At 42.4% G+C, this 24,583-nt stretch overlaps 1 protein-coding gene across 1 annotated transcript in view; it reads right to left on the bottom strand.

Annotated features, from left to right (window-relative positions):
* nudcd1 (NudC domain containing 1) overlaps window positions 1-24,583 on the bottom strand; it is a 168,012-nt gene that overhangs the window by 69,750 nt on the left and 73,679 nt on the right. The window contains exon 3 of the mRNA XM_055634672.1: window positions 3,313-3,467. Coding sequence (XP_055490647.1) covers window positions 3,313-3,467 — 155 coding nt within the window. The remainder of the gene's footprint in view (window positions 1-3,312; window positions 3,468-24,583) is intronic.

Genomic DNA, 24,583 nt, shown 5'->3' with positions numbered 1-24,583 from the left:
ATTATCGCACGTGTCATGCAAGCTGTCTTAAATGACCACCTAAACTGTTATTTGGCAACCTAAAAAGCAGCCCAGATTGCCCGGCTGGCAACAGGGAAAAAAAGTTAAGCGAGAGCCCTGTAGAGGGATAGGTGGGAGGTAGGGAGGAGAGACGATTTATGGAGAGAGGGAGGGAATGACTGAGGGTAGTCGTAAGGTGAGGGAGGGAGAGGTGAGGGAGGGATTGGAGGAGGGAAGGAGGAGAGGGGAAAGAAGAGGTAGGGTTAAGACACGAGGGAGGTAGTGCTGGGGATGTGGGGAAATGAGCCGCACCTGCGCAGTTGGGGGCTGTGGATAAGTGGTGGTATGTTGCGCTGGGGGAACGGGTTGCGTTGGGGGAAATGGGTGGTGTTGGGGGAACGTGTGATTGGTGGAATATTGCGTTGGGGAACGGGTTGCGCTAGGTGTCCAGGCCTCCCGTGTGACAGGGACCCAACGGGTCCAACTTATTCTAGTGTGTACAAAAATATAGTGAAAATCTTTGTTCTTCATGCCAAACTAAATTGCGTGATAGCTGCAGAGAAAATGCAGATTAAAAATAGTGCAGAGGTCGCAATAAGGTAGATTGGAAGATTGGGAATGCATCCCGAGAATATGAGAGGACGATTCAAGAGTCTGAGAACAGCGGGGAAGAAGCTGCTCTTGAATCGAGTGGAATGTGGTTTCAAGCTTCTGTGCCTTCTGCCTGACAACAGATGGGAAAAGAGAGAATAACCAAGGTTAGAGTGATCTTGTTCTTTGTTGGTTTTTACCCCGAGGCAGCGTGCAATGTAGGTAAATGGATTGGGGGGGGGGGGGGAGAGTTGGTTTACTTCATGGGCAGACCCTAGAGATTATAGATACTTCCCATATTTCCAGAGCCTCCTCTCAGCCAACTGCACATATTATTAATGAAATGTTGCCTTCAATGTGCCAAAAAAATGGTAATTTATGCCAAGATCGCAGACCTGGCATAAATGTTGACAGCATTGCTCCCTACGTTCATACATACTTCTAATTGAATATAATAATGTAGAAACCAAAGTAGTCAAATTGTGCTCAAATTGTACTCGGCAAACTCCCATAAACAATGCAACAACGATTTTTTTTTTTCTGGAAAACGCTAAGCAAGGGATTAATACCACCAGGACACATTGGATGTAGTTTGAAAGAGCTCAGAGATATGGCAGAGGATCAATCTCGCTCATCAAAATAGTGAAGCCTCCGCTGATGAAAATTATTTCAATTCGGCAAATATCCATTGCAAGTACACAAGTACAAATTAAAGTTCCAGATTAAAGTAGATTTTAAAGTAGCACATGGGATCAAATAAGCAACTGGTTAAAAAATAAAAAATCCCCACATGTTAGAAAGAGGGTGCAATAGCACGTATGATGTAATGAATAATGAACGTTTGGACATTCGTCAAGCTTAACACGCCAGTCACTTGGATGTAGAAAGCAATTATGATCTGATACATTTTCTGACAGGAAAATGGCAGAAAAAGTGTTTGGAATTAAATAGAATAAATCGTGAAATTGGAGGCACATTTAACCAATGATAATTAATAATTAATACAATTATCATTAGCATCTTTAATCTACGTATACATATTAACAAATTAGCAGTACAGCAAGGGGGGCAATCTCAGGGAGTATATAAAAAATGTTCTCTAGATTGGATTGAAATGTGAAAATGTAAAAAGGGACCCAGGTATCCTTATATACTAGTCCTGAAAGCAGACTTGCACGTGCAGCAAATAGTTAAGGCGGTACTGTTATATAGCAGTAAAGATGAACATTTAAAAAAACTGCAAATGTTAGAAATCAAAAAACAAATAGTTTTATCTCTGTTTCTCTTTCTACATATGCCGGCTGACTTGAAGCTTGTCAACATTTTCTATTTTATTATAGAAGCAAAGGTGCCTTGTTATTTATTCAAAGCCTTGGTGAGACTTGGAATATTATGTATAGTCCTCATCTGAAAAAATAGGTACTTGCCACTGAGTGGGCTTTCTTGAGCCTCCTCAGGAAGTAAAGGCGCTGCTGTGCCTTTTTGATCAACTTGTAGGTGTTGAGGGACCAGGACAAATCCTCCGAGATATGTACTCCGAGGAATTTATAGCTGAAGACGCGCTCCACCTCAGTCCCGTTTATATGGATGGGGGTATGACTGCCTCCTCTGGTCTGCCTGAAGTCAACAATAATCTCCTTCGTCTTTTTGGAGTTGAGGACGAGGTTATTGTTGGCACACCAGGCTGTCAGGTGCTGGATCTCCTCCCTGTAGGCTGACTCATCGTTGTCGCTGATCAGTCCTACTACCGTGGTATCGTCAGCAAACTTAATAATGGCGTTGGATCCGTACTTTGGGATGCAGTCGTGGGTGAAGAGGGAGTAGAGGAGAGGGCTGAGCACACAGCCCTGTGGCACTCCGGTGTTCAGTGTTATAGTGGAGGAGGTGAGGTTATTGACCCTATAGTATGCATAAGTACTGATATTTACTTCTCAAGGTTAAAAGAAACAAAACCTTGTGAAACTGTAGAAACAGCGCAAAACTGTAGAGATAAGGAATAATTCCTTATTGGATAAGCCTGATATGGATTTAGCTTTGCTAATATCGAAAGAAGCTGTAGTGTTTTAGTTTTACCATATATGGATATGGTTGGAGTTTATTACAATGCTTGTATGCTGTTCTTTGAGTGGGGCCAGGAGGAGCTGTGAGAATGTGATCTATCATGCGTGGAGCTGCTGCCCACTCCCGCTGCGTAGTGAAGAAGTCTTTGCCTTACTGACTTGATTTGTCTTGTTGTCTGTGAAGGTGAAACGAACTTTAACAACAGCAAGGAATGAAAATGAGAAAATATCTAGCCACCATTTGATTAGTTAAGGTATCTGAAAAGCTGCATATGATTCACTATCATGTGATAGTTTGATTTTAAAAATGAGTGTTACTGTTTTCCCTTAAACAAATGGTAAAGACCTCAGAGTAATTGGGTTGTACAGCACAAATAACAGACCCTTCAGCCCAATATGTCCACGCCAACCAAAGTGCCTTCCCAAACTATCGCAATTTGCATTGTTTGACATTTCATTAACAAAGAAAAGAAAATGGACCCCATTACCGCTTTAACATAAATTAACTGCAACTATTTAATTTCAATCTAATTAAATTCTATCATATACATGCGACAAAAATAGTATTTGATCTGACAGGGCCCTTCAAGGAGATTGATTTCACATCGTAACCTTACAATATTCTTCCAAGACATTAAAAACAAACAAAAGATGGACTTACCAAAGTGACAGCCAGGTGCATTACTCTCTCATGTTGATCGACATAATAGACACTGTCTTGATACCACCTATCACAGTGCAAATAATTGTACATGCCATAGATACGCATATGGTCCAGAGTATACTGATCCTCTCGCAGTTTCACCTCAGCAACAGCTAAAAAAAAATCAAAGGAATGATCAGAATAACTGATAACTCAATTTCATAAAAGATTTTGTTTCTAATCAGCTGTTAAGTGGAATTCTGACCAAAGTCAAATCTAAACCATTCGGTTCAACAGAATGCAATGGCAATAAAAGAACGTAAATTCAAGTTTGTTGTCATATACACAAGTATGAAAAGATATATGTTTAATTAAAATATTTTTTACAGCAGCATCACAGGCACCTACAAAAACATAAATAGGACATTAGTGCAAAACACAATTAAAAAACAAGACCATGGTAATGCAGGCTGTGGTCCTTTGTATTCTGTTGCCAAGACAGTATTATTGGCATTATGCAAGTCAGTTCAAGAACTTGAAATAGCTGTAAGAAAGCTATAAGAAGCCTTTCCTGAGCCTGATTTGTGTTGTTCGCCTTCATTCACAAAAAGAATGAAGGCGAACAACACAACACAGGTCCATTAATGATGACATAGTGTCCAAGCCATTCCAGTATAGTTACAATAGTGGCCAAACAATGTGAAAATTGTCCTTTTAACAAAAAACAGGATGAATCAAATGCAGCCAATTACTGCCTAATTGGTTCAGTCTCAATCACTGACAAGTCATGGAGTCATAGAGTGATACAGGCCCTTTGGCCCAACTCGCCCGCACCGGCCAACGATGTCCCAGCAACACAAGTCCCACTTGCCTGCGCTTGGTCCTTATCCCTCCAAACCTGCCCTATCCATGAACCTGTCTAACAGTTTCTTAAATGATAGGATAATCCCAGGCTCAACTACATCCTCTGGCAGCTTGTTCCATACATCCACCACCCTTTGTGTGAAAAGATTACCCCTCGGATTCCTATTAAATCTTTTCCTCTTCACCTTGAACCAATGTCTTCTGGTCCTTGATTCCCTTACTCTGAGCAATAGGCTCTGTGCGTCTATCCGATCTATTCCTCTCATGATTTTGTATACCTCTGTAAGACCTCCCCTCATCCTTCTGCGCTCCATGGAATAGAGACCCAGCCTGCTCAACCTCTCCCTATAGTTTACCCCATCTAGTCCTGGCAACATCCTCATAAATCTTTTCTGAACCCTTTCAAGCTTGACAATATCTTTCCTACCCAGAACTGGACACAGTATACTAAATACAGTCTCACCTACATCTTATACAGCTGCAACATGACCTCCCAACTTCTATACTTAATACTCTTCAACTGATGAAGGCCAAAGTGCCAAAAGTCTTTTTGACCACCTTATCAACCTGCGACTCGACCTTCAAGGAACCATCCACCTGTACTCTTAATTCCCTCTGCTCTACATACTACCCAGAAGCCTACCATTTACTGTGTAGGTTCTGCCCTTGTTCGACGTCCCGAAATGCAACACCTCACACTTTTCTGTATTAACCATTTTCCATCAACAATTCTGTATTTTCCATCAACCATTCCTCCGCCCACCTGGCTGCAATCTTTCACAACCATCTTCACTATCTGCAAAACCACTAACTTTTGTATCATCAACATACCTGCTAATCTTGCCCTGTATGTTATCATCTAAATCATTGATGTTCCGTAAGTGGCGGCGCTGTGAAACGACTGCGGCTCGCCTGCAGACTGTCTGTTTTTACTTTTTTGTGTTGTTTTTTTTGTCTAGTTCAGTTCAATTTTTGGTTATTAGGTGGTGTTATGTGTGTGGGGGGGGCTTTCTGTCTCTCCCTTCGGGGGAATGCGACTTTTTTGTCGTATCCCCCTTCTCTTCCCCCGCCTGAGCTGAGGCCTAATGGCGGAGCTGGCGGCCTCCAACCTGCGACCAACCTCGAGGATCCTGGTCTTTGAGCTGCGGTGGCGTTCTGGCAGCGGCACGACTCGGCGCTCCGGTGAGGACGGACGGCGCGGGGCTGAGACACTCCCGTGCGGGCAGCGCGACTACCGGCTGGAAGGTGCTCCCGTGAGGGCGGCCTGGGTCCCGGCTGGAAGGTGCTCCGGTGTGGGCGGACCGGCTCCCGGCTGGAAGGCGCTCCCGTGGGGGCGGACCGGCTCCCGGCTGGAAGGCGCTCCCGTGTGGGCGGACCGGCTCCCGGCTGGAAGGTGCTCCCGTGGGGGCAGCCCGGTGCGGGGTGGAGACGCTCCCGTGTGGGCGGCCCGGTGCGGGGCGGAGACGGTGCTCCGGTGGCTGAGGCAGTGGCGACCTGAAACCGGGGTTCGGCCGCGGGCCAGTGGACGACATCGTCGGGAGCTCGCAGATCACAGGCTGGTGCCTGTTTTCCGGAGCTCCCGTGGCAACAGCTGCGTCCGCTGGACTGGAGGGCGGCAACTTCGACCACCCCCAGGCCGCGGAGCTTGAACCACAGGACTGACTTACCATCGCCCGGTGGGGTATCGCCTCAGCGCAGAGGGAGAAGAGGAGGGAAGAGACAGTAACTCTAAGACTTTTGCCTCCATCACAGTGAGGAGGTGCTTGGTGAACTCACTGTAGTGGATGTTAATTTGTGTTTATTTTGTGTTGTTATTATTACATGTATGGCTGCAGGCAACAACATTTCGTTCAGACCGAAAGGTCTGAATGACAAATAAAGGATTCAATTCAACAATTCAATTCAATAAAAGTAACGGGCCAGCACCGAACCCTGAGGCACACCACTAGTCACAGGCCTCTAGTCAGAGAAGCAACCTTCCACCATCACACTCTGCTTCCTTCCATGGAGCCAATTTTCTATCCATTCAGTTATCTCTCCTTAGATCCTATGCGATCTAACCTTCCAGAGCAGCCTACCATGCGGAATCTTGTCAAATGCCTTACTGAAGTCCATGTACACAACATCTACAGCTCTCTGGAACTCTCTGTCACAGAGGGTAGTTGAGGCCACTTCATTGGCTATATTTAAGAAGGAGTTAGATGTGGCCCTTGTGGCTAAGGGGATCAGGGGGTATGGAGAGAAGGCAGGTACCGGATACTGAGTTGGATGATCAGCCATGATCATATTGAATGGCGGTGCAGGCTCGAAGGGCCGAATGGCCTACTCCTTCGCCTAATTTCTATGTTTCTATGTTTCTATGCCCTCATCAACCTTTTTGGTCACGTCTTCAAAAAAAATCAATCAGATTTGTGAGACACGACCTCCCATGCTGACTATCCCTAATCAGCCCTTGCCCATCTAAATACCTGTACAACCTATCCCTCAGAATACTCTCCAGTAACTTACCAACTACAGATGTTAAGCTCACCGGCCTATAGTTCCTGCCATTTTCTCTGCAGCCCTTCTTGAAAAGAGGCACAACATTTGCCTCTCTCCAGTCTTCTGGCACCTCTCCTGTATTTAACGACGACTCGTAATTTTCATCCAGGGCTCCCGCAATTTCTTCTCTAGTTTCCCGCAGTGTACTCGGATATATCTGATCATGCATTGGGGAATTATCTACCTTCAAACACGACAGTACCTTCGTTACATATTCGACGGTAACCCTGACTGCTCTCAAGACACTTCCAGTGACTGCTTCAATTTCCTCTGTAAATAGAGGAGAAATACTCATTTAGTACCTTTCCCATTTCCACATAAAGGTGACCGCTTTGATTCCTGAGAGGTCCCACTCTCTCTAATCTCCCGTTTCTCCCTTATCCATCTATCTAAAAGTATGATCTTGCGCTCTTCCGGTTTGCTCGGTCTCCTAATTTGAGGAAGGGCATTCTTGCTATTGAGGGAGTGTAGCGTGGGTTCACCTGGCTAATTCCCGGGATGAATGTCTGACACATGATGAAAGAATGGATTGATTGTGCTTATATTCACTAGAATATAGGATGAGAGGGGATCTGCACTAGAGGCCTACTCCTGCACCTATTGTCTATTGTCTAGCGTATAGAAACATATAAAATTCTTAAGGGATTGGACAGGGTAGATGCAGGAAAAATGTTCCCGATGTTGGTGGAGTCCAGAACCAGGGGTCGCAGTTTAAGAATAAGGGGTAGGCCATTTAGGACTGAGATGAGGAAAAACATTTTTAAATCCAGATTTGTGAATCTGTGGAATTCTTTGCCACAGAAGGCAGTGGAAGCCAATTCATTGCATATTTTCCAGAGAGAGTTAGATATTGTTCATAGAGCTAATGGAATCAAGAGGAATGGGGAGAAAGCAGGAATGGGGTAATGATTTTGGATGATCAGCCATGATCATATTGAGTGGCATTGCTGGCTCGAATGGCCAAATGGCCTACTCCTGTACCTATTTTCTATGTTTCTAATGCTTCGTGTAGAACTCTTTCATTGTGGTGACGTCAGTACGTGATCAAATGGGTAATGTTCACCACTTTCTGCAGAATCCTTCATTCTTGAGCATTTGTATTTCCGAATCAGGCCCTGAATGTTCAAAGGCCCCCCCGTCAGTATGCTCTCCACCATATACTTTTGAAGTATTTGCATCTGTGCCTCCTATAGGTCCCATCAATGGTGGTATTAGGTAAAAGGAGATTTGGGACAAATTTGGATTGTTTTCTCTGGAGTGCAGGCTAAGAGGAGACCAGATAGCAGTATACAAAATTATGAGAGGCATAGATAGAATAGACAGAAATTAGTTGGTGCCTGGGTGACAGTGAATGCAGATAGGATAGTGGAGTTTAAGAGGCTTTTAGATATGCACATGGATATGTAAGAAATGAAGGGTTTGAATCACTTGCAGGCAGAGGGAATTAATTTAACTTGACATCATGTTTGGCACAGACCTTGTGAACCAAAAGGCCAATTCCTCATGCTATACAGTTCTATGTTTTCATTTTTTTGATCAACATGAAGTGAAACTTCCTGAAATTATTTCAAATCCATTTTAATGCAGACATCATCTTACTAAATAGTAATTATCTCAGTGATATGCACTAATTATAACAGAGCTAAGACTTAAAAGCAGTAATATTGAATTGCCCAAAGCTTTGTGCAAATGGAATGCCCACACCAAGGATACCCAGGCATCTATAATTAATTTTGTTCTTGCAAGATAAAAAGCAAGAACACTTTTCCACCGCTTTATGAAATGCTATAATACAAAGTATATAATATAAACTACCACTGAACAGGATACAAAAACACCAAAACAAAATAAATGGTATTGATTGTTAATTTTAATAAAACATGCCATCCCAGCTATTAGCAATCAGTAGGCTTAAAATATTGCAAAGAACAAAGCTGTCTTAATATTTGTAACTGCAAATATTATTTATCAGGCCCAACGATCATTTATCAGTATCAGTAAATCTTTTGTGAATTGTTTGGTTAAGGTGTTCTTTCTATTAAATGCATTGTTTGCCTCAAGGTGACTTGGTGCTTAGGAGTTATTTAGTAGAGATGCTGGGTTTAAGAGAAAGATTGGCACTGCCACCTCAAGCAGTTTGTTTGTGACATACTTGCCCTTCTGGCTGAACAATATCCCCTGCAATCTTGGTGACACTGATTGAATTACTGGAGTGAGAATAATACCAATGCTTCCAACATGCAGAAGCTTTTTCTGTCCCTTCCAAAAACCAGACAACAGTAGCAGCCATTACATTCAGTTAGGATATTGCAAACCTATGCAGCACCCACAGCAAATATGATTCATGCTTAATTTTATATGGCATATTTGTCAGATATGTACTTGATTAGTTCAATTTCAACATTGATGCAACAGAATTGAGCGAGTAGGAATGCTATCAACAAACAATATAACAATTATTTAAAAACCCAAACGACAAATCAAAAATGCATAAGCAGAACCAATGACCTGCACGCCATATTAGGAAATCATCCTAAATGTCACTCAATACAATGTCTTAAATTTCCAAACAGCCTCCTTCAAAAGGTTGGTCCTTTTTAATAAGTAGTGGATTTGAATGGGCTCTGGGAGGAAGGAATTAGTTTGAACATGCAAGAAAGGAAAGGCGCAGAGTGCAGTTCTTAGTCGGCCCAATAAGCGTGGGCCAGAATGGGAAACGTAATGGAGACATGCACAGGGGAAAGTGCAGATGAATCAAACAATAGACAAGCCTGTGAAAATGGCTGCACATATGAAATTAAGATCTCAGACTAACCAATTGGGAAAAAGATGCAGTTCGAACTAAAGCACATATAAATTGGTGCAAATCTGAAGCCGTTGGGCAGATGGAGAACAAAAGCTAATGAAGGAGCAGGCAAATATGGGCCAAGTTGCAGAATAGTGTATTTGCTGTTTGATCTTCTGCTCACATGGAAGCTGCATCTGAACCAGAAAGGGAGCATAAGGTACACATGATATTAGGCATAACTGATGTCTGCTATCTAAGAACAATCATCCTAATCTTGGGGAAGACTGATATAAATGCCAAGAGCAAAACATAGAAAAAGTGGTTGCTGGAACAACTGGAGGATGGGACATGTTTCTTTAAATTCATTTGCGGGATATCTACATCAATGGCAAAGCCAGCATTTATTGCACATCCTTAAATTCCAACCTTCTTGATTCTTTGAAGTGCATATGGTGAAGGTATTGTTAAGTAGGAAGCTTCAGTTGCATTTTATTCCAAAGACATAACCAATGAGGAGGCAGAAATTGACATTGTTACAACAGAAGTGTGCAATAATTAAATACTCCTTGTACTGAGAGGAACATAAAACTTAAATGTAAATCAGTAGAAAATGTATCTGTAAAGGTTAGGTCCTCCTTCAACAGAAGAGGGAAAGAAAACCTTCACAGCTTTTACTGTGCATCTGTGCCTCATGAATAGGTATAATAAGGGCCTTTCATATTATGGTTCCTGAGAGTGAAGGAAACATGATTTCATGATGCCACTGCTCCACTTTCAGTTTTCAGTTTTGCTACTGGATTCTTCTGGACCTAGTGGAAGTTGATTGAGTGTATAAAGACTTCACCTCTACACTGAATATGCAACAATTATTTCATAGCTTATTAGCAATTTTGATTCTAGCTCAGTGTAAATAATGGTCATGGTTCCAACAGCACATGGCAGGACTGAAAAAGTGAGTCCCTACTGTAGTTAGAATGAGGTAGAATGGATCATTTATTCAGGAATACTGACATTTCAACAGCTCTACAGCAATGCAAATGCACCTGCTGTAACATATAACCATATAACCATATAACCATATAACAATTACAGCACGGAAACAGGCCATCTCGGCCCTACAAGTCCGTGCCGAACAAATTTTTTTTCCCCTTAGTCCCACCTGCCTGCACTCGTACCATAACCCTCCATTCCCTTCTCATCCATATGCCTATCCAATTTATTTTTAAATGATACCAATGAACCTGCCTCCACCACTTCCACTGGAAGCTCATTCCACATCGCTACCACTCTCTGAGTAAAGAAGTTCCCCCTCATGTTACCCCTAAACTTCTGTCCCTTAATTCTGAAGTCATGTCCTCTTGTTTGAATCTTCCCTATTCTCAAAGGGAAAAGCTTTTCCACATCAACTCGGTCTATTCCTCTCATCATTTTAAAGACCTCTATCAGGTCCCCCCTTAACCTTCTGCGCTCCAGAGAATAAAGACCTAACTTATTCAACCTATCTCTGTAACTTAGTTGTTGAAACCCAGGCAACATTCTAGTAAATCTCCTCTGTACTCTCTCTATTTTGTTGACATCCTTCCTATAATTGGGCGACCAAAATTGTACACCATATTCCAGATTTGGTCTCACCAATGCCTTGTACAATTTTAACATTACATCCCAGCTTCTATACTCAATGCTCTGATTTATAAAGGCTAGCATACCAAAAGCTTTCTTTACCACCCTATCTATATGAGATTCCACCTTCAAGGAAATATGCACGGTTATACCCAGATCCCTCTGTTCAGCTGTATTCTTCAATTCCCTACCATTTACCATGTACGTCCTATTTTGATTTGTCCTGCCAAGGTGTAGCACCTCACATTTATCAGCATTAAACTCCATCTGCCATCTTTCAGCCCATTTTTCCAAATGGCCTAAATCACTCTGTAGACTTTGGAAATCCTCTTCATTATCCACAACACCCCCTATCTTGGTATCATCTGCATACTTACTAATCCAATTTACCACACTTTCATCCAGATCATTGATGTACATGACAAACAACAAAGGACCCAACACAGATCCCTGAGGCACCCCACTAGTCACCTGCCTCCAACCCGATAAACAGCCATCCACCATTACCCTCTGGCTTCTCCCATTCAGCCACTGTTGAATCCATCTTGCTATTCCTGCATTTATACCCAACAGTTGAACCTTCTTAACCAACCTTCCATGAGGAACCTTGTCAAAGGCCTTACTAAAGTCCATATAGACAACATCCACTGCTTTACCCTCGTCAATTTCCCTAGTAACCTCTTCAAAAAATTCAAGAAGATTAGTCAAACATGACCTTCCAGGCACAAATCCATGTTGACTGTTCCTAATCAGACCCTGTTTATCTAGATGCTTATATATATTATCTCTAAGTATCTTTTCCATTAATTTGCCCACCACTGAAGTCAAACTAACAGGTCTATAATTGCTAGGTTTACTCTTAGAACCCTTTTTAAACAATGGAACAACATGCGCAGTACGCCAATCCTCGGGGACTATTCCCGTTTCTAATGACATTTGAAATATTTCTGTCATAGCCCCGGCTATTTCTACACTAACTTCCCTCAATGTCCTAGGGAATATCCTGTCAGGACCTGGAGACTTATCCACTTTTATATTTTTCAAAAGTGTCAGTACTTCTTTTACTTTGAACCTCATAGTATCCATAGCTACTATGATATAGTATCCATAGCTATTCTACTAGTTTCCCTTACCTCACATAATTCAATATCCTTCTCCTTGGTGAATACCGAAGAAAAAAAATTGTTCAATATCTCCCCCATCTCTTTTGGCTCTGCAGATAACTGTCCACTCTGTCTCTCCAATGGACCAATTTTATCCCTCGTTATCCTTTTGCTATTAATATAGCTGTAGAAACCCTTTGGGTTTACTTTCACCTTACTTGCCAAAGCAACCTCATATCTTCTTTTAGCTTTTCTAATTTCTTTCTTAAGATTTTTTTTACATTCCTTATACTCCTCAAGCACCTCATTTACTTCATGCTGCCTATAGTTATTGTAGATCTCCCTCTTTTTCCGAACAAGATGTCCAATTTCCCTTGAAAACCAGGGCTCTTTCCAATTTTTACTGTTTCCTTTCAACCGAACAGGAACATAAAGATTCTGTACTCTTAAAATTTCCCCTTTAAATGTCCTCCATTTCTCTTCTACATCTTTCCCATAAAACAAAATGTCCCAGTTCACTCCTTTTAAATCATCTTGCATCTCATCAAAGTTAGCCTTTCTCCAATCAAAAATCTCAACCCTAGGTCCAGTTCTGACCTTCTCCATAATTATATTGAAACTAATGGTATTGTGATCACTGGACCCGAAGTGCTCCCCAACGCATACCTCCGCCACCCGTCCCGTCTCATTTCCTAACAGGAGGTCCAGCACTGCCCCTTCTCTAGTAGGTACCTCTATGTATTGCTGCAAAAAACTATCCTGCACACATTTTACAAACTCCAACCCATCCAGCCCATTCACAGAATGTGTTTCCCAGTCTATGTGTGGAAAGTTGAAATCTCCCACAATCACTACCTTGTGCTTACTACTAATATCTGCTATCTCCTTACATATTTGCTCTTCCAATTCTCGATCCCCATTTGGCGGTCTATAATACACCCCTATAAGTGTTGCTACACCTTTCCCACTTTTCAATTCCACCCAAATAGCCTCCCTAGATGAGCCCTCCAATCTATCCTGCCAAAGCACTGCTGTAATATCTTCCCTGACTAGCAATGCAACACCTCCACCTCTTGCCCCTCCAATTCTATCACACCTGAAGCAACGAAATCCTGGAATATTTAGTTTCCAATCACAGCCCTCCTGCAACCACGTTTCACTGATCGCCACAACATCATACTTCCAGGTGTCTATCCAGACTCTAAGCTCATGCACTTTTCGTACAATGCTCCTAGCATTAAAATATGCACATTTAAGAAACCCCCCTTTCTCTTATTCTCTGTTTATTTCCTTTTTTTTCTTTCTCCTCTTGTGTCCGAGTGCTTCCCTTTTCTGCTTCCTGCCTCCCATTCTGTCTACTAGCTTTCGCTATTTGAGTCCCTCGCCCCAACCATTCTAGTTTAAAGTCTCCCCAGCAGCCTTTGCAAGGGGGACAATTTCTCTCCTCTTTTAGAATATTGTTTTATTCTTACCAACAAACCAAAAAAATGTTTGCTCAGAACTATCAGGCTCTATGTTTAACTTAGGGGCAGCATCTACTTCTTAAATCTCTCAGGATTAAGGATAACTTGCTTCTGTGACTTCAGAGGTGCCTGATAAGGTCAGTGGGATCTGCAGATTCTGTCACAGATGAGGTAGGAAGTACTTGATGGGATGGGTGGGTTGTGCATTGGTAGTCTCCTTCCACATTTTACCCTGGATTTCTGCATGCTCCTGAATGGAGTTGAGGTTCTCAGTGCTATCCCAAATGCTTAATGTTGTGCAGAAGAATTTAGTAGAGATTTGTTTTCCCCTATGGATGTAAATGCAGGCTATTTCATAGTCATAGAGCACAGGAACAGGCCCTTCAGCCCAACTTGCCCATGCCAACCAAGCTGCTCCATCTTGCACTAGTCCCTTCAGCCCGAGTTTGGCTCGTATGCCTCTAAACTGTTTCTGTCCATGTATCTGTCCAAATGATTTTTACATAAACCGAGGTGAGGGGGAGAGAGGAATATGAAGCCGCAAAATGGTTAATAGGCTGTTGACCAAAATTTAAAAAAAGGATTTGATCTTCTGACAGTTGCATTTTCTGCCTTGCAATCAGATGCAAGAAACAGCTGTCCTAAAAGAGTTCAAATCACCTCAAATCTTTTAATCTGCCGTTCTGTCACCCATATCTAAGCGCAGCGAAATGTTAACAGCTGATGACCTAAATGTCACCTGACAGATTCGTGTGTGATTAATTTCACACTTCTGCCAGCAAGAGATAACTTGTTTTACTGGTGCCACTTGGTAGAACTATTTCTACATAAAGAGTATTTTATGACAATGAAGGAACCCAATGCCACTTTGTTGGTTAAACAAAGCAGCCAGTTTTAAATAGAATTCAGGATGTGTACTGAATAGCAAGGCAATAGCTGAATAGCAATAAATACAAAGTATTCCAGCTCATTAACAATCTCCACACCCCGTGTCAATGGGATTGATTAGGCAGTTTGCTGACAACACACCAGTATGAAGCAACTAATCAAACTTAAGTGGGGTGGCTGCAAATCAGCATTCAGCTAAATCAGTGCATCAGTCTGTAAAAAATATCACAGGAAATCAGTCCTCAATGGGTTGCCAAACCAAAACAGGCAGCCTACCTATTAATCTCAATTTTGACTGGATAGTATTAAAACAGATTTATAAAAATCAAATATAGATTGCATAATAATATTGGGCTTAATTACAATGCAGCATCTAGACAACACACACACACACACACACACACACACACACACACACACACACACACACACACACACACACACACCACACACACACACACACACACACACACATGCAGCATCTACACACACACACACACACACCTTCTCCCTGTGAGGGGGATATATACAGCTATATATATATATATATACACACACACACACACACACACACACACAACTGAAGTGCTTCAAGAACTTGTTTGACGCATACAACTTGCTTACTAATGATCAAGACACACTTCCATTCACCACCACAACTGATCAACAGCTGATGCGATCTGGCTGCCTCTCCACTCCAAAATGGACCAGATGGATAACAGGAACACATACAGTGCCCTCCATAATGTTTGGGACAAAGACCCATCATTTATTTATTTGCCTCTGTGCCCCACAATTTGAGATTTGTAACAGAAAAAAAATCACATGTGATCAAAGTGCACATTGTCAGATTTTATTAAAGGCCATTTTTATACATTTTGGTTTCACCATGTAGAAATTACAGCAGTGTTTATACATAGTCCCCCCATTTCAGGGCACCATAATGTTTGGGACACAGCCATGTCATGTAAAAATGAAAGCAGTCATGTTTAGTATTTTGTTGCATATCCTTTGCATGCAATGACTGCTTGAAGTCTGTGTTTCATGGACATCACCAGTTGCTGGATGTTTTCTCTGGTGATGCTCTGCCAGGCCTGTTTTGCAGCCATTTTAACTTATGCTTGTTTTGGGGGCTAGTCCCCTTCAGTTTTCTCTTCAGCATATAAAAGGCATGCTTAATCTGGCGGGGGCTCTGTCCTGTACGGCTGCCAGTCCTGCAGCTGTCCGTTTTTTTCACTTCTTTTTTATTATTTTTAGTACGTTAAAGTGTGTAGTCGGGGGGGTCTTATCTTTTTTATGGTGTGGGGGGGGGGGGGGGGGAGGGGGAAACTGCTTTTTCAAGTCCCTACCTGGTCGGAGAGGCTGCCTTCCTCGGAGCAGCACCTTCGACCTGTCCTCACGGCCTACCAGCGGGTCCTGGAGCGACGTTTCCTGAGGGGACCTGGCCAGAACCTCGGCTTTGGCGGCGGCACAGCGCTGGAGCGCTATCGCGGAGCGGGTGATGTCTTGCCTGAGTCGCCGCGCTGGAACTTCAGTATGCTGGGACCGCCGATAAAAACATCGTGGAGCCGCGGTTCTGTGGAGCAGCCAGCTGCTGCGCTGAACTTTACATCCCGGAGCTTGGGATCTCTCGCCGAGATCGCCAGTGTGTGATCTGTGTGAAGCTCCGTCCAGCGTGGTCTGTTGGCTTGGAAACCGCGGTCTCCGGTAAGAAGGCGGTCGTTCCTGGCACCCCAAGCCGCTGAGGGTTCTCCCGATGCCAGAGTACCATCACCTGGCGAGAACAGCCGGGAACATCGGGCCCCGTAACGGCGACTGTGGAGGCCTCAATAGGCCCGACTCTGGGTGGACAAGAGCATGGGGACTGGAGTTTGTGTCTTCCCCCACAGTGGTTCCCACTGTGGGGGGATGTTTTTATGTTTTAATGTTAAACTTCGTGAATGCTATGTTGTATTTTTATTAGTGTGCTGCAAGGACATCTGAATTTCTCCTGAATAAGGGGATTAATAAAGTAATATCTATCTAATATCTATCTAATTGGTTTCAGATCAGGTGATTGAATGGCCATTCAAGAATTGACCATTTTTACCTCAAACAAGAGGACATGACTTCAGAATTAAGGGACAGAAGTTTAGGGGTAATATGAGAGGGAACTTCTTTACTCAGAGAGTGGTAGTGGTGTGGAATGAGCTTCCAGTGGAAGTGGTGGAGGCAGGTTCGTTGGTATCATTTAAAAATAAATTGGATAGGCATATGGATGAGAAGGGAATGGAGGGTTATGGTATGAGTGCAGGCAGGTGGGACTAAGGGAAAAAAAGTTGTTCGGCACGGATTTGTAGGGCCGAGATGGCCTGTTTCCGTGCTGTAATTGTTATATGGTTACCTTTGAAAAACTCCTTTGTTGCTTTATCAGTATGTTTGGGATCACTGTCAGTGGCAGTGGCAGATCTGTAGCGTCGCTGATGGTAGGTTTTGTAACAACGCTATGTCTTGTATGTAAATCAGCAACTGCAGTTCCTTGATTCTAAATGAAGAGATGAAGAGATTCGACATGTCTGATAAGTGTGATGCTGATAAGTGTGAGGTGCTACATCTTGGCAGGACAAATTAAAATAGGACGTACATGGTAAATGGTAGGGAATTGAAGATTCAGGTGAACCGAGGGATCTGGGAATAACTGTGCACAGTTCCCTGAAAGTGGAATCTCATGTAGATAGGGTGGTAAAGAAAGCTTTTGGTGTGCTGGCCTTTATAAATCAGAGCATTGAGTATAGAAGTTGGGATGTAATGTTAAAATTGTACAAGGCATTGGTGAGGCCAATTCTGGAGTATGGGGTACAATTTTGGTCGCCTAATTATAGGAAGGATGTCAACAAAATAGAGAGAGTACAGAGGAGATTTACTAGAATGTTGCCTGGGTTTCAGCAACTAAGTTACAGAGAAAGGTTGAACAAGTTAGGGCTTTATTCTTTGGAGCGCAGAAGGTTAAGGGGGGACTTGATAGAGGTCTTTAAAATGATGAGAGGGAAAGACAGAGTTGATGTGGATAAGCTTTTCCCACTGAGAGGAGGGAAGATGCAAACAAGGGGACATGACTTGAGAATTAAGGGACAGAGGTTTAGGGGTAACATGAGGGGGAACTTCTTTACTCAGAGAGTGGTGGCTGTGTGGAATGAGCTTCCAGTGAAGGTGGTGGAGGCAGGTTCGTTTTTATCATTTAAAAATAAATTGGATAGTTATATGGACGAGAAAGGAATGGAAGGTGGAAGGTTATGGTCTGAGCGCAGGTATATGGGACTAGGGGAGAATACGTGTTCGGCACGGACTAGAAGGGTTGAGATGGCCTGTTTCCGTGCTGTAATTGGTATATGGTTATATGGTTATATGTCACCAAATTTTCAACTGAACTAGCGTATGGTGAAAGGATACCATGTGATTACACAACAGCCTGGTTCGGAAATTCAAATGTTCAAGAATGAAGGAGGTTGCAGAACGTGGTGGATGTAACCCAGGCCATCACAGGTACAGACATCACCAACATCAAAGGGATTTACAGGAAGCTCTGCCTCAAGAAGGCAGCTAATATCATTAAGATACGCATGCCCCTGCCCAGGCTTCTGCTTCCAATGCTGCTACCATTGGGAAGAAGATACAGAAGTCTGAGAACCATGACACCCAGTTTCAATCTTGATTCAAGATTCAGAATCTTGAACCTTGATTTTTCTTCCCATCAACTATCAGGTTATTGAACCACCGTCCACAACCCAAACCACAATCCTACCTCAACCCTACAGAACAACTGCATGACAATGGTTGCACTGCTTTCTTTTTGCATCATCATGATCCAATTGACATAATACCCAGTCATTTATAGTATATTTATTGTTGTTAAGTGCAATGTGTCTGTAAATCTATAGAAAGTAAAACATTCACTGCTTCAGTTCATATCTGGTACACATGGCAAACAAACAAATAATTAACATATGATCATAAAATAGAAACCGCCTCCCTTACTTGGGAACTATGTATCAAATATGAATTCTGATGCTTGCTGCAGCATTTGTGTTTGTATACTATTGTGTGTATTCATGTAGACGGGATTTTGAAAATGGGTCTCTATGCCTCTGCATGTTTGAGCAAGTGCATGTGAGGATTCAAGCCTTTTTTTTTTCCATCGGTTGTTGCGACAATAATCGACCAGACCACTGAGTTACCAAAAACGGACGTTTTTATTGAGCAGAGTCTTTACATCAGTTCACCCGGCCGTAGACCAGGTAACCCAGCAAAGAGTCGCTACTCCTCTTCTTCAGGCATTACCTTATATACCTTTTTTAAACAAAGCTTTCCTTCACCCTTCTAATCCAATTACATTTCTTCCACATATTCCTTTACGTCAGTCATCCATTAGCATGATGTCATCGGTCCTCTTCAAATATGGGGTTGTTTTCACCCTTTGTTTGAGGTTGGTTATCAGCAAAATTGCTTAAAGTTGATCACCTCCAATTATGAAGTTGTTTGTTTTCCATTCTTTGCTAAAATCAGTTCTCTGTGGTTAGTCATTTAATAGAATTAGTGGCATTGGCTGTCTCACATTTTTCCGTAGCAGGATTTAACACAACTCCTCACATGCACAAGTGAGGCCAATGTAGTTACTGATGCAAGCATGAATATTTGCCCCTTTTTTTATATTCAAGCAAAATTTATTCTGCACAGCTATTAATCATAAGTCAGTTGATTTTTAGATCAGCCATATGCTTCAAAACACACAAAATCCACGTGACAAAGAGCATCCGAAGCAAGCCACTGGGGAAACCACTCTGACAATTTACCTTTAAACAGAATTAAACAGAATTAAACCCAGAGAATTTACACAAAGCTTGGCAGCAGTCACGATGCTTTAATAAGCAATGGAACCTGCACTGGAGGAATCTTTGATTCTTATGCTAGATCTTGGCTCCCATGCTAGGTAATCTTCAATTTTAAATCCAACCTCAGAAGCCAGGGCTTCACCCAGGAGACAAGAGGTTTTCTCTTTAATTGCCACAGACCCTAGAGGAGTAGACTACCTTCCTAGTTGCTGCTCTGATTTTTAAACAGAAACACTTAGTCCCATCAGCAGTCAGGATTTGTACGCTTTGCTTAAATCAAGACCAATATCCCTTGCTGGCTCCTCCTGTTCCAATGGGTACAAGGGATTTAGATGAAACTAGGTATTTCAAAGTAATAGAGATTCAGAGTTCTGAATATTAACTTATAATGCCTACATTTTTTACTTGGAATTACTAAATGTGAGTTTCCAAAATATAGTTATAATAGTTGCATTCTCCATTTAGGCACACAGTGGCAAACACAGACTTACAAATTATTTGTTGCAGTGGAAAATAACAATTGATTGACAAAAGCTGAACTTGCTATTCCAATGAGATTTTTACTGTATTTCTGCTCTAAAAATATTTTACAAAATGTTTAAAATGGACATTGGAAAGTTATTTATGACCCACGATTACACCTTTATTTAACAAGTCAAGTTAGAAGGTCAACCTCTATTCAGGGCTGGCCTAAAGCCGATTGGACCGATTGCTCCCAATTGGGGCCCGCGCCCAAGGGGGGTCCGTTCTAATTTTCCATATTTCGTACTGAAATACGTATTCGCGTTGTTAAATACAGATTTAAAAAAAAAAACATTTGCCTTGTTAAAAACGAACATGGATAAAAACCGCTGCACTGGCCATCAGACAAAAACGATTTGTTAACTATCACTGTTAGCACTTGTTAACAGCCAGTAATTAACACGTAGTTATACAATGTGTAATCAATGCATCGATCTTTTTAAAATATTTCTTAAAACTCACTTCATGACTGCGAGCACGGGCTTCTTCTTGGTATGCAGGTAGTCATTCACCTACCGACCCATGTTGTGTCTCTGTCTTTCGCTCTCTCCCTCCCTCTCTCCCGCTCCCCATCTCGTCTCTCTCTCGCTCTCTCATTCCCTCTCTCTCACCTCATCACCTCGGCATTCCTGGAATCATTAGACGTTTTGCAGTGACGGCTGCATCTGCGGTTCATTTCTGTTGGGGGGGAGGGGGTGCCATTGATCTGGCTCCAATTGGTGCTTTGAACTAGTATTGCCTTTCAAATAGATCACAACTGATTCAACTTGTCCCGGTGTGCTCCCGTTTTGTCCACCATCTCTCCACCTGCCGTCACCCTTCACCCCCCACCCATTCAGTAATTCAGAAAGAAGGAGATTTGGGAGCCTTGGGCAAATTGAATTGTTACTTTATTTTTATTTTTTATTTTTACGGAGAGAACAATCTGCGCATGCGCGGTTTAAGATTTTTTAGAAGCCGGCTGACTGCCTACCATGAGTAATTACTCACGGCACGTGCCTGAATACGACTCATTTATAATTATATATTTATAGTTCTATGAAAATTGTTCCCAATTGGGCCCCGCACCTCCTAAGGCCGGCCCTGCCTCTATTGGAAAGTAAGCCAGTAAAGAAAATACCAACAAAATAATAATTACTAAATTGAAAAATATATATATTTAAGCAATTAATCCCTTTAGAAATCAATTTGCATCATAAAGCATAATGCCACACCAACAGCAACAAGGCAACAATTGATAGATTATTAGCTATTAAGTAAATCAAGCGATATGGGATTAGTGCAGGAAAGTGGTGCTGAAGTAAAAAGATCAGACCTGGTTTTATTGAATGGTGTTGCAAGTACAGAGCCCAAAATAGTCTACTCCTGCTGTTTCTTATGTTCTTAAAATCAATCTCCACTATTTAACATTTTTATTGGAATTATGCAATCTCAAACCAGACTATCGCATAATGTGCCTACGTTAGCTCTTTGAAGGAGTAATTGCATTAGTTCCATTTCTTCACTGTTAACTGTCTGCCCAGCAGATTTATTTCCTTTCTAGAATTTATCCCAGCCATCTTAAGAAAACTGCACCTACTTCCACCAGTCTCTCAGGGAGTCACTCCAGATCAAATTCACCTAATTTCACCACTTTTATTGTTAGATAGCTTACAATCTGTGTCCTCTGCTGGGAAATATCCCTGTATTTTTTAAAACAGTGAACAAAATTGCATAATTACAGTAATTGTAGCAGGAACAATTTCAGTTCAATGAGGTAGGTTTTCAAATGCACTATATTTTTATTCCAAGACAAGTACACCACTCTGTGTTCAATCAAGGTATTGTAATAATAGTATCCCGTGATCTATAGTCCCTTCTTCTTCTTGCGTATGGCGTGCACAGCCTAAATTTGTAGGACAACTTGTTCTATTTGATCTTATTTGATTATGCACGTCGGGTTGATTGCATTAGTCGAAACAGGGCGGACCACGTGAAGGTTGCAATCTCCCACCCCCATCTATAGAGCCCCTGCGTCCGAACTGGCACGTAAAACAAACACAAAAATCTACCATTGATTTCTCTTGTTTTATTGGCAACTAGCCTAGTAGCGAGGAGGAAGAACGTGGAGGATGTAAAATGTCTGCTGCTGGTAAGCATTTGTTAAGTTTCACTCACGACCACCCAAGCAGCAAGTAAAAGGAAGGCAGGCTCTAGCAACCTGACCATTTTGAAATGACCATTTTGAGAAGAACTGCTTTAAGGTGGAAATGCTGCTGGGTGGTGAAGTGGAGGCTTTGGAGAACACCAAGGCTCAGATAGAAGGGACAGCAGCATTAAGGTAAAGAAAAGATATGATTCATCTATTTTCCTAAGTAAGCTAATTTTTAAAGGGAACAGTAATATCAGTGAATGGAGCGGTATGCTCCTCCTATCAGGTGTAGGAAATCAATGAACAGTCAGGTGTCCCTGACAATTGCTTTATCTGGAAGTGTATGCAACTGCAGTTCCTCTCAAACCACATGGATCCATTAGATTGCCAATTGGATTCACTGAGGAGCACTCGGGAAGCAGAAAGTTTAATGGATAGTCGTTTTGGGGAGGTGGTAACACCAAAGATTCAGTCAGGTAAATGGTTGCCAAGAGAGGCAAGCAGGAAATACAGGGGGCTACTTTAATTATCCCCCTTTCAAACAATAATATCAGTTGGTGGTGGGGTGAGCCACTCACAAAAATAGCAGCAGACCCTGCAGCCAGATCAATGGCACCATAACTGGATCTGCTGTAAAGCAAGGTAGGGCAAAGTCTGGGCGAGCAATAGTGATTAGGAGCTCTTTTGTCAGGGGCAATAGTGATAAGGAACCCTTTAGAGGGGTTTCTATGGCTGCAAGCAAGAATCCAAGATGATGTGTTGTCTCCCTGTTGCCATGCGCAAACAAATATCCAAGATGAAGTGTTATCTCCCTGTTGCCATGGTTAAGGATGTTTCTGTGGACAGAACATTCTGAAAGAGGATGAGCAGCCAGAGGTAGTGCTTCATATTGATACAAATGACAAAAACAAGAAGAGAGATAAGGACCTACAAATAAAATGTAGGGAGTAATGTTAAGAAGCAGGACCTCTGAGATTGTAATTACAAGATTACTCCCCATGCCACAAGTAGTGAGGCAAGCAATACAAATATTGCATATTTAAATGTGCAGCTAAGTAGGAGTGAGCACTTCAGGTACATGGATTATTCTTCCAGGCCAGGTGGGATGTATATAAGGGCAATTGTACTTGAACTGGAGAGAAACCAATATCCTGGTGAGGAGGTTTGCTGATGCTACTCAGGAGGGGTTAGAAACATAGAAACATAGAAATTAGGTGCAGGAGTAGGCCATTCGGCCCTTCAAGCCTGCACCGCCATTCAATATGATCATGGCTGATCATCCAACTCAGTATCCCGTACCTGCCTTCTCTCCATACCCTCTGATCCCCTTAGCGACAAGGGCCACATCTAACTCCCTCTTAAATATAGCCAATGAACTGGCCTCAACTACCCTCTGTGGCAGAGAGTTCCAGAGATTCACCACTCTCTGTGTGAAAAAAGTTCTTCTCATCTCGGTTTTAAAGGATTTCCCCCTTATCCTTAAGCTGTGACCCCTTGTCCTGGACTTCCCCAACATCGGGAGCAATCTTCCTGCATCTGCAACCCCTTAAGAATTTTGTAAGTTTCTATAAGATCCCCTCTCAATCTCCTAAATTCTAGAGAGTATAAACCAAGTCTATCCAGTCTTTCTTCATAAGACAGTCCTGACATCCCAGGAATCAGTCTGGTGAACCTTCTCTGCACTCCCTCTATGGCAATAATGTCCTTCCTCAGATTTGGAGACCAAAACTGTACGCAATACTTCAGGTGTGGTCTCACCAAGACCCTGTACAACTGCAGTAGAACCTCCCTGCTCCTATACTCAAATCCTTTTGCTATGAAAGCTAACATACCATTCGCATTCTTCACTGCCTGCTCCATCTGCATGCCTACTTTCAATGACTGGTGTACCATGACACCCAGGTCTCGCTGCATCTCCTCTTTTCCTAGTCGGCCACCATTTAGATAATAGTCTGCTTTCCTGTTTTTGCCACCAAAATGGATAACCTCACATTTATCCACATTATACTGCATCTGCCAAACATTTGCCCACTCACCCAGCCTATCCAAATCACCTTGCAGTCTCCTAGCATCCTCCTCCTCACAGCTAACACTGCCCCCCAGCTTAGTGTCATCCGCAAACTTGGAGATATTGCCTTCAATTCCCTCATCCAGATCATTAATATATATTGTAAATAGCTGGGGTCCCAGCACTGAGCCTTGCGGTACCCCACTAGTCACTGCCTGCCATTGTGAAAAGGACCCGTTTACTCCTACTCTTTGCTTCCTGTTTGCCAGCCAGTTCTCTATCCACATCAATACTGAACCCCCAATGCCGTGTGCTTTAAGTTTGTATACTAATCTCTTATGTGGGATCTTGTCGAAAGCCTTCTGGAAGTCCAGATACACCACATCCACTGGTTCTCCCCTATCCACGCTACTAGTTACATCCTCGAAAAATTCTATAAGATTCGTCAGACATGATTTACCTTTTGTAAATCCATGCTGACTTTGTCCAATGA

The sequence above is a fragment of the Leucoraja erinacea genome, chromosome 4 (assembly GCF_028641065.1).
Source record: "Leucoraja erinacea ecotype New England chromosome 4, Leri_hhj_1, whole genome shotgun sequence".
Lineage (NCBI taxonomy): Eukaryota > Metazoa > Chordata > Chondrichthyes > Rajiformes > Rajidae > Leucoraja > Leucoraja erinaceus.
The sequence above is the reverse complement of the archived record's forward strand: the minus strand, read 5'-3'. Positions and strand labels throughout refer to the sequence as shown.